The sequence below is a fragment of the Pseudopodoces humilis genome, chromosome 3 (genome assembly GCF_049639895.1).
Source record: "Pseudopodoces humilis isolate 2021_Gansu_Grassland_sample_001 chromosome 3, ASM4963989v1, whole genome shotgun sequence".
Lineage (NCBI taxonomy): Eukaryota > Metazoa > Chordata > Aves > Passeriformes > Paridae > Pseudopodoces > Pseudopodoces humilis.
In genome coordinates, this window is record NC_142202.1 from 17,449,746 (window position 1) to 17,460,579 (window position 10,834).

At 42.9% G+C, this 10,834-nt stretch overlaps 1 protein-coding gene across 2 annotated transcripts in view; it reads left to right on the forward strand.

The window, feature by feature from the left end:
• AIDA (axin interactor, dorsalization associated) overlaps positions 1 to 10,344 on the forward strand; it is a 28,795-nt gene extending 18,451 nt beyond the window's left edge. The window contains exons 7-11 of one of the 2 annotated variants that reach the window (XM_014252869.2): positions 1,136 to 1,147; positions 3,843 to 3,965; positions 6,141 to 6,263; positions 6,718 to 6,835; positions 7,712 to 10,344. In XM_014252869.2, coding sequence (XP_014108344.1) covers positions 1,136 to 1,147; positions 3,843 to 3,965; positions 6,141 to 6,263; positions 6,718 to 6,835; positions 7,712 to 7,808 — 473 coding nt within the window. In that variant the 3' untranslated portion in view covers positions 7,809 to 10,344. The remainder of the gene's footprint in view (positions 1 to 1,135; positions 1,148 to 3,842; positions 3,966 to 6,140; positions 6,264 to 6,717; positions 6,836 to 7,711) is intronic. The other variant, XM_005523311.3, reaches the window with a different exon arrangement.
• The last annotated feature ends 490 nt before the right edge of the window (positions 10,345 to 10,834 follow it).

The window sequence follows — 10,834 nt, forward strand, 5'->3', positions numbered from 1 at the left end:
TCTGGCTCTAAAAAGCTTATTTTTCCACCTGTGATTTGAAAAGTTTGGTTGGGAAGCTACATGTTCATGTAAACAAACCCTAATGCTGTACAGGAGAACCACAAGGGTGGCCAGTGAACTTTTTTTTCAGCAAACAGTATCTTTCTGTGAAACAGTTGTATGGAGAACCTGTGAGGGTGGTACTCTCTACCTCAAATAATTAGCCTTTAATCCTGACTCAGTTATTTTCATCCTGTGCACTTTAACTATGTGAAGCATTTCAAATGTGTTCAAATGTAAATTGTGGCAATGTTCCTGCTGCAAGGAGCAGCACATCCTCCTAGGGATGTGAGAAGTTGTTGCTGCTTATTTTTGTGTTGCATTGTTTGGTGAGACAGTGGCTTAGAGTGAAGCCAGGCTGTGAGAAGAGAAAGAACGGGTTTTGGTTTTCATGGCTTAAGTCCTTGTCCATGTGAAAGCACTTGTAGAACTGGATATACCAACAGATTCTAGAGGTCTTCCTGTAGCTTCAGCTTTTGACAATTTAAATGTTGCAACAGAGGTTCTTTAGGTTCCTGGTGTAATTTCTTTGCAGAAGAAATAAGTTTCTAGTTTCAGAGCTAGCTGGCAAATTTTGTATTTCAGAAATGAGATAACAAGTAAGGAAACCAGTACTGGAATAATGATCAAAAGAGCTGGGGTGTTGCATTACTTATGCCTGGAGACAACAGGCGATATTCAGATGTGGTCCCAAGCACAGTGCTGAATATGGCCCTTGCAGGCTGACCTGATGTGGACATGCACAGTCTACACCTGTTCATGCCAAACTCCCAAAAAGGCTATAATATCTTGTGATATTGATTGCTGACATTTGCTGTCTCGATCCACGTTATTCATCATGTTAAATCAATTTATGGAGATGCCTTCTGTCTCCCAAGTAAAGCAGGAAGTCTCAGACAAAAGCAGTTTGCAGCCCTGGGCTGAGCCTTATGAGTAAAGTGAACTTCAGCTATCAAACTGACAGAGTTGTGTTGCACTCCTTGCTTTGATGTGCCTTTAGTCCATAGTGTGTGACTGTACTGTCTAACTGACCATGGTCTTGTCTTCTCCATGCACGGCTTCATCGTTATCACATTGCCCCATTCATCTAACCCAGGAGCCAACAAAGGTATGAGAACCTTTTAGTATGTACAGTAATTTCTGTGCTCATGTTCATGTAGCTGTGGTCTTTTGCATACAGCTCTTAGTCCTCACAATACAATTTTTGGTAACAATCACAGTACTGGGCACCTGTCTGTTAGTCTTCATTTGTCTTCAATATGGAGAAAAGGGAAGGCCATGTTTGTTGATTCAAACAGCTCTCTAGAAGTCCTGCTGTACTAATGAAGATGTTCTGGTTTGTGGTGTAGCCAAGGGTAGGTGTAGCTGGATTTTATTTACTGGAATACACATTTTATGGGAAATCTTTCACAAAGATTATTTGTGTAGTTAGACTTCTGTGCTGTGTGGAGCTGAACTGATGAATGGCTTGCTGCCTCAAAGGTTTCCTGCCTTTCTCGTGATTATATATTACTTTATTCCAGTGCTGTGCTCTTCTGTGAGCCATTTCAGGAAGAAATGTGAGCCCAGGAGAAGACTCAGCACTTTTTTTCCCTTTCTCTGAACTGGGATTTGGGAGGGGAGAGCCTGAATGCCTGTGTGTTGGTGGCAGTGGGCTGCTGGGCTGGCTCACTGTCTGTCCCTGAAACCCACTTGGAGGAAGACACTTCCTTCATTTGCAGATGCTCCCATCCCCCTCTGGCAGAGATGCCCTGTGGTTGTGTCTGGCATGGCTGCACTTTTCTCCTGAAAGGCCTCAGTTGGGAGCCTGCTCAGGAGCCCAGGCTGTGGTGGCAGGAAAGCTGTACCAGAGAGAGGGCACTGTCACCTACTGTGGCTGCTGGGTGAAGTGGCTGCAGAGCCCCAGGCCTGCCTGGGGCTGTGGCTCATGTGATATGGGTCACAGTCAGCTGCTCTAGTACACTGCTGGCTTGGCTGCTCCTCCTGCTAGGGCAGGAAGGAAACAGTGTTCCATGAATACTCTGTCCTACTCTTGTCTCCTGGAAGTGAGCTTGACCCTTCTGTCCGTTGCAACTCTGCAATTTCACACATTCTGGAAAACGTTCTTCAAGAAGAGAATAATTTCTCTTAACCCACTATTTTTATAGTAAACACCAGGCTGAGGCATCTTTCAGGTGATTTTTTTATCAAGCACAACATCACCTAGTCCCATGGAGTGATGCACAGGAAAGCTGAAGGCTGCAGTTGTTCCTGGCTCATGAGCAGCAGCTCATGCTGCTTTTAGGAGACAACTGAGATAGGGTGAAGCAAAGGTTTGTGCCAAAGAGAAGACAGGCTTGCTTCTGCCTTCACTTAGATTGAAATAAGAACTCTATATCTGAACATCTCTTCAGGAAAGAAACAGAAAGATTAACTAGAGCATGAACTGCTTTGCAGAAATGAGGGCTCTCTACCAAGTTTGCTCTCTAACATTTCTCCCTGCAGTCAGAAGCCTGTCCCATTGCTCAGAACTGTGGGCTGAGCTCTGCTGTGCTGTGTTGGGAGGTGTCTGCAGACACAGTGGTTTTCAGGCCCTGAGTCTCCTCAGGACAGGAAATACAGAAACACACAGCATCAGAGATGGGAATTCAAGTCTTGCATGTGATCCTGAGAAGGCGATTGGATGCAGGAATGGTCATGAAATCTTGAACGGTCATGAAATCTGCTGAAGCTGTGCCTGTAGTTCTCAGAGCAGAATGCAAGGTCCCTCTTGCAAAGCCAATCTCTCATAAGACAAAATCTTTGTGGTTCCACTGCTCCTTAAGAAGATGAGAGGAAAAAATTGTGTCAAAAAAAACCCCCCGTATTGGACTTGTCAAAGGAAATTATTACATTGCTTAGATCTCAAGCCTTAGGATAACTTCTTTTTTTCATTAGAAAACCGAAGCTTTAACTCAAACTTTCCCATGACCCTGAGTATTTTCTGTGCTGGTGCTTGTTCATCCAGTAGGGGAGAAGGGCTTGAAGTGTGCCAGTTTTTGCTAAATTCAGCATGAAGTAACCTACTCCATGTTTGATGACAGAATATCATGACTTTTAGTGAGTTTGAACAGTCTGGATTTCTTGCCAACTGCACTGTCTTCCTCAGCAGTGTGAGGATTCATTTATACTGACCCCCAAGTTTTGATGCTAAATATTCTTAATGCAGAGCTGTGAACTCCTTCCTTTAGGCAGAAGGGAACTTGGGGTATGCAAACACTTACTTCCCCTCCCGCCCCCTTTAGGTAGAGTCCAGTAAAACTTACTTAAGCATCAATTTTCTGGTTCCCTTATGTGCTATGCAATTTCCAACAATGCCATTTTCCTCCTTAATCTCCTAGTCTAAATGTTCAATGTGGTGCCAAGTCATGTTCAGTGGGGTGGGACTCCTGGTCAAGTGTCTAAACCTCCTGAAATTGCAGATTGCAGCCTCCCAAATTTAATCCTCAAAAATTATATCAATTGAGTTCCATGAATGGGTTATTCTGCGTGACAACAAGAAATAACACTTTGAACAATGCTTTCCTCTATTCTTATGGCATTAGCTTTTTTATCAGTTGATTTGACTTGAGGCAGTCCTGGGTTTTTTCTGGGAGAGCTTTGAAATCTGTCAAAGGATGTTGTGTGTCTGTGCACAGACATTCCCATAGTGCTATATACTACTGGGTTGGGAATCTTTAGAGTTTGAGCCCCCTAAGAAGAGCATCTTCTCTGAGAGAAGATGGGACAAGTGAGGCCTCTGCTGTGAGATGACACGGGTTAATAATATGCTTTACTCTTTCCAGGTACTTTATTGCCCAGATTGCCATCTGAACCCGGGATGACGTTACTCACCATCAACATAGAGAAAATTGGTCTGAAAGATGCTGGGCAGTGCATTGATCCTTACATCACAGTCAGTGTAAAGGGTAATGATTTCTGTTCTGCCTCCTCAGTGATGCTTTGGAGAGAGTGCATTTTCTGAAAGCTCTATTGATTTTTCAGCCTGCCGGGAAAAACATTTGTTGGCACTTCTATTGTGGATTTAGGGCTTCTGCTTTAATCAAGGGTGGAAAAATTCTGTATTTGACAGCTACTGGGAGGTGAATCTCTGCAGGATACTCTTCTCTTTGTGCACTCAGGGGTGGCTTTTCTATGCTGAGAGCTGAGTGACTTTGCCCTACTTCTCCATCACGGCTTCTACAGCTGACTCCTGAGTACAGATCTGCTTGGACTGTGTGTACTCCCCACACATACTGGTCTTTGGGCTTTCTGGAGGTGGGGAACCACGGCCCACTCATTCTTGCCCTCTCATTAAACTAAATTTGTAGCAATACAAATATAATCTTACCAGGGCTTGAGGTTTAGATGGATGGATGCTGGGAAGCAAATCTTGCAAGTGAAATAAAAAATGTGTTAGCCTGGCTAGTGAAATGCTTCAGCCAAAGCATGGTATGCTGAGAGCCTCCATAAATCTAGGAGAACCTCTGTCTGTCCAGGATAGGCAACATTAGGATTTCTCTGTTTCAGGTGGTAACATAATTGGTGTCTCTTGAGGCTGACTTTTTTGCTTTTCACACTCTTTCTAGTGGGAGGATCTCTGTCCCCCATTTTGCATTTCTCAGCAGGAAGCCCCTGTAGTCAAAGCTGCTTACCCATGTTCTGCTTTAATTCAGCTTCTCTTTACAATCTTTGTAGGCAGATGATTTTTTTTTGTTTATCATGTAAAAATCTGTAGCTGAGCCAATATCCTCTAGTTATTTTCAGTTGTGATAATGACCTTGAATGTGTCCTCCTGAGATGTGCTATTGGATACTAAATGTAAGGATGAAACACTTGTCAGATGTGTGATCAGTGCTTCTTCCACCAGATGTCCTCTGGCAGGAGGAAGGTTCACAGCATCAAATATCCCTTGAATACTTACCAGGGCTTGTAAAGCAAACATTCCTTGTTCCTTGCTACTGAAGTGTTTGTCTCATTGTACATCACTAAAACTGCTGCTGTAGCTCTCATTTCCCTTCTGGAGCTAAGGGAGACTCTGTATTGCTGGGCTTGCTTTCCCAACAAGTCTGTGTTAACATGATGCTCCATTTCCAAACTCATTTACCTCTAAATGATGGCTGCCAAGTAATGAGGTAGAAAATAAGATCAAAAAGTGAGTGTGTGGGCAGGGTATGGCTGAGTCTGCTTATGCTTTTGGTATTTTTATTTCCCAAGATTTTTGGTCAGGAAAAGTAACTCTGAGGACTCATTTTGTCACTGTTAGGAGCCTGAAGACATTTAGCATCTGATTTCCTCGGTTTTAAAACAAGCTGCTCTTTTGCAGGTTTGGAGAGATGTTTGTTCTTGATGCAGCATTAGCAATCCCAGCCCATGTCCTGGATGAGGGGAATCACTGGTACTCCATCCAGGGCCTCCACCTGTGCTCCAAGCACAACATCTGCACTCCATACCTGTAACATTGTAACCTGGCTACATTGTTAGCAACTTCCTCTGCCACAGGGAAAGGGATTGAGAATGAGAGGAAAGACAGAAGACAAATGTACCCCTGGAAACAGCAGAGGTTTAGTGAGAAACAAGATTGGCTGTGCCAGAGCAGCAAAACCACGGGCTGGTGCTGAGATCTGGAGTCCAACTTGTGGCTCTACAATGCCTTTGTGGAAAACCCAAGAGGAATAATGCTTGTTGTGTCTAGGGACAAAGCAGGGCATACACAGGATGTGTGAGCTGTGCCCTGCAGACCCTGTATGGAGGGCAGCCTTTGGTGTGTATCCCACTTGGGCTGGAGCTCTGCTGGAGTCCTGTGTGCACAGGGAATGGAATCTTGCTGACAGCAGAAAGAAATGCACTCTTAAAAATAAAAAGAGGGATAATTCCAATTTTTTTAACTGAAATATTGCTAGAACTTTAGTTGCTTTTGTGTGGTACTCAGAAAGAAAATTAAGTGATTGTGAAGGGGTATGATTGCCCCTTTTTTAGGTTTTGTGGAAACATACAGGTGTGGATTAACTTTTTGTGGCAGGATAAGGAGAGATAAATCTCTTAAAACTGAACCTTAAAGTCTGAGAAGCTTCTGCCATTCTCATGCTGTTTCTTTCCTGCAGATTTGAATGGGATAGATCTGACTCCTGTGCAAGATACTCCTGTGGCTTTGAGGAAGGAGGACACATATGTCCATTTTAATGTGGACATTGAGATTCAGAAACACATTGAAAGATTAACAAAAGGTATGTGGTACCAGAGACCTGAAAAAGGGCCCAGGAGCTTTGGGAGCACAAACACTGGGCTGCTCCTGAGGTGGTGCTGCAGGGCTCCAGATCTAGACAAGGATAAAAATAGACCTCTGCATCCTGTGCCTTTCAAATTGGTCATTGGTATGGCTCACAGGCAAGGGAGAAATGAAAAGAGATAAAAACAGAGCAGTCTGCTCTGCTACATAGGTATTGAGTTGCTTTATCACATGCTTAGTCATTGGTACCTGGGTGTGAGCAGTGGAGTGAGGAGTTTAAACTGTTAAGTGTGATGAGCATTTTAAGAACACAGTGGAGCTTTTGAGTAAATAACAGAAATGTGGGAGGTAATTCCCTTCAATTTAAGTAGAACAACTTAATGGCAGATAAGTTTTCAGATAGCAATTATGACTAAGACTTAACTTTTCTGTTCAACCATTTTTCCCCCTAGGTGCAGCTATTTTCTTTGAATTCAAACACTACAAGCCTAAGAAAAGGTTTACTAGCACCAAGTGCTTTGCTTTCATGGAGATGGATGAAATTAAACCTGGGGCAATTGTTATAGAACTGTAAGTGACTCACAATTACGGATGACACTGATAGAGGAAATGAACCAGCCTTCAGCTACAATGTGTGGCTTGTTGTATTAAGGAAGGTTTCTTGGACTCATTAGATTGACTTCCATAAGGAGTATTTCATTTTTAATAAAGAGGGGAAGATAAAATGCTTTTAGGCAAGTAAGATGGTTAGAGACTCCTCTCAGAAACTAGACCAGTTTCCAAATAAAATGCTGGTGTTTGTAATTTAATGTTGTATGAATTTAATGAAGTCTGTAGGGGAGATTTTAATTTGGAGCTTAGCCTGAGTGTCAGATCTGCTATATTTAAAAAAAAATTAATCAACTCAGTCTTTTGGTACAGAACTTCTGTAACGGAAATTTGATTTGAGGCATGAGATAGCAATTTGCAATTAACTTTGTGAACATTTCAAAGCAGTATTGAGTGGCTGTGGTGTGCATCCTCTCCTTGCTGAGTGGCTGAAGGTCTGAGGGAGGAGTTTGAGGATTGGGGTTTGTTTTTTTACTCAAGAAGAGGGTGAATCTTGCAATTCTTGGAAAAGTGCTTAGTCTGTGCTAGCTAGAGTACTTCTGAAGTACTGATTGATACTGGGTCTCTCCTACAATCAAGATTATTATGTTGGGAATCTCCTTACAAAAATATTATGTTAATTTACATATTGAAATTTTTCTTCTGTTAAAATAATCATCTGGAGAAAATACCATTTCTTCCTGTACATCTACTTATTACTGTTGCTTCCAGCAAGGCTTGTCAGATTATTTAAAAGATGAGGGTAATAAGATCTGTACAGGATGAGCTTTCTAGTTTGCCTTCATCTTCCTGCACAGCCATTAGTGCTTGGATTAATGCATTTTCTTGTGGTTACAGGTACAAAAAACCCACTGACTTTAAAAGGAAGAAATTGCAACTGTTGACCAAGAAACCACTTTACCTTCACCTCCATCAAACACTGCACAAGGAATGACCCCAGTTGTGAGACCTCTGTGAACTGAACCACAAGTCCTGGTAGCTGTGTAGTAGCCTTAGGCTCCGAAGGGCAGGAAGACGACTCTGTTCATGCCAGTAGGTCACACGAGACCATCACCCACTGCACAGCACTACTTCAGGGGCAGGGACAAGCCCACCATGCAAGTGCAAGATTTTTTTCAGTAACTTCCAGCTACAGGTTTTTCCAAGAGCCCTGATGTAGGTTGACTGCTTTTCCTAAGTTTGCTGTTTATCACTTTTTATCTTTAACCATTCTTCTCCTTTTGCCTCAAGCTCCCCCTGAGGATGGAGAGTGCCCCTTTGCCAAACCTGCAGCAATAAAGATGTGGCAGGCCTACTAACTGTTTACACTGCTGTGCTATTGTAGTTCCTCTCATCTGCATTTCACAGTCCTCTGGAGTGAGCAGGGTGACAGAAGACTGGGAGAAGGACGAGGTGGGCTGGGAAGGAGCTTGAGGTACTGCAAGTGCTTTGAAGTGAGGGAGCAGAGGATGCGGGTCAGGTGGGTGGCCACAAGTCCCTGTGGTCAGGTCAGGAGGAGGACAACTGCAGATGAGAACTGAACTATGATTTAACAGCCTTGCCTGAGTTTTGGATGCATGTAACAATCCTTTTAATCACTGCTACTCCCTAATAGAGCTATTCTTTTCTGTTACCTTGTCACAGAGTGGTTTGCAAAGGTGGGTGGGGGATAGAGAGGCGTTCTCCAGGGCTTTGGTCCCGGTGGCAGTGGGCATTTTGCCATTTCAGTGACAGCAGGACAGGCCCTCAGTGCTGAAGTGTCAGTTTTCCAGAGCTTTGTATAAAGTAGGTCTGGCTAGCAGGCTGACCCACCTTTTACATGAAACTGCTGTTCTTATGGAAACTGATTGTATGCAGTTTTCTGCATATTTTGTGCAAGTCTGGAAATTTACTCAAAAAATTACCTTTTTATGTAAGTAGATAGGATTATCATTTATTTTCTATATTTTTGATTTGGTGTGTTATAAGCTGCAGGACATTGGCTTATTATGACACACTTGCATTCACCTTTTGACCTGAAAAAGGGACAGAAGTAGAACCCAGTCAAATCTTTCATATATTTGCGTGGATATTTAATATGATACTTTATGGTTTGATAAACTTCTTGCATATCTAACTAGTGCCTGAATACTCTGCTATGCTAACTAAAGACCCAGCTCCCAGAATAATGTCAGTTATTTTAAACAGCCTGGATGCAGGTGTATCATCCATCTCTCTTTTCTGTTGCCTCACCCCAAGATGTTACATCACGTGTTAAGGGAAGGGATGTTACTTTTCCTCATGCTGTTTGTCTGTCTCCACTCAGCTATTCAGCATTTTTAGCTTTACCATATTGATTAGGATAAAAAGCTGGTTTTGAATGTCCTAATCTTCTTGCCTTTCTTTGCTCTGGTATTACTAGGGATGACATTATTTAGGTGTTACAACAAAAGTCAGCAACACTTTCTCAAATTCCACTGCTGGTTGGAGGGGAAAAAGCGCAGTTGAACTGTCCTGTTTATGGGTCTTTATAATATCCCACTTGTTTTAAAACTGATGGATAACCATCAAGATATCCATGTGAGTTAAGGAAACACCTCTGAATGCAGCAGTCTGGACACCACACTAAAGGAGGATACCTACTGTTAAAAACCAAATACAAATCATCCTCTGAACTCTGCAAAAGGACGGAGCAAAGGATTAATCTGTGGTTGCAACTAAATCTGAGCTTGGCTCATTTACCTGTCAGTGGTCCCTGGCTGGCTCAGGACTTGTTCTGACTGAGCAATTGCAGGATCTGAGTGCCCCTGAAAGGTGGAAGGGCAGGTTCTGGAGTTCCGTCCAGCTCTGCCATCCAGGGTAAGCACTGCAGTTGGGTGTGTGTGTCCAGGGTGAATGCTGGTGCATCCAGAGGGAGATTCCATCCAACTTCTGTTACTATTAGCAAGGATGGGCAAGGGAGGAGACACTGACCCTCACAAAGGCTTGTATGGGGAAGGAAAGATCCTGAACTTTGAGAACTTGACTTTTAATCATGGATATTCATCAGTGTGTGTATCATCAGCCACCGTGCAAACTGAAATACTGTCCCTTGAAGTACAAACCCATCGTTTCTGCTGCTTACCTGGACCCTTCCCCAGCTTGTAGATGTCTGTATTAATGCCAGTTATATGAAATGTCAATTTTGAAGTATTTTTTGTTAAATACACAAGTAGAGCTTTGTATTTAACTGATTGTGAATTAATGTCTGTTCAGTGTGAAATATCATTTTTAAAGTTGCTTCTATCCCTTGCTTTTTTTTCTGTGAACCGTCTCAGTGCCAGGACTGCTGCTGCACACACCACAGACTTCGGGATTGTTTTATGCTTCAGTGATGTTCCAGCTTGTCTTTCATCTGAAATCTAAAGCTTTACACTTGTACTGTAAGAATGTAACACCTAGATGGCAACTTCAATGGCTGCTTGTACTCTGGCAGTAAAGCTGTAATGGCCTCCCAGTAGGGTTTTTTATTATTTTGCACTGTTTTCCTTTTTTCCTCCCTCAGGCTGCCTTTTGGACAGAGCACTTGTGAGAAACCTTACTCACTGAGACAGTCAAAAGCCTGCTATTCCAAATGCTTGCACTAACACTTGAACTGCAAGTGTAGGGTGTGTTTTTGAGTGATTCAGTGATAGCAGCTGCAGTAGATGTTTACATGGTTTACATACCCCCAACTCTGCTTTACAGAAAGCTACTTTCTTTTCTGATGGAAGGAGAAAAGGCTCTCCAAATCCAGCCTTTCCTCTTAAAGAAACTGAATTGCTCTTAACCCTGAGGAAGATGAAAACTCAGCTCTCAAACTTTGTGTGATGCTGTGAGGTACTCTTGAAAGCAGAAAGCAATCAGGGAAGTTCTAAGTTTCTCTAGTGGAGAGGCACTGTGGAAACACAGGTCAACTCCACAACTTCCTCAAGGCTTCCAGCTCTGGAAGATGTATCCCCCATGGTCCTCATTACATGAACC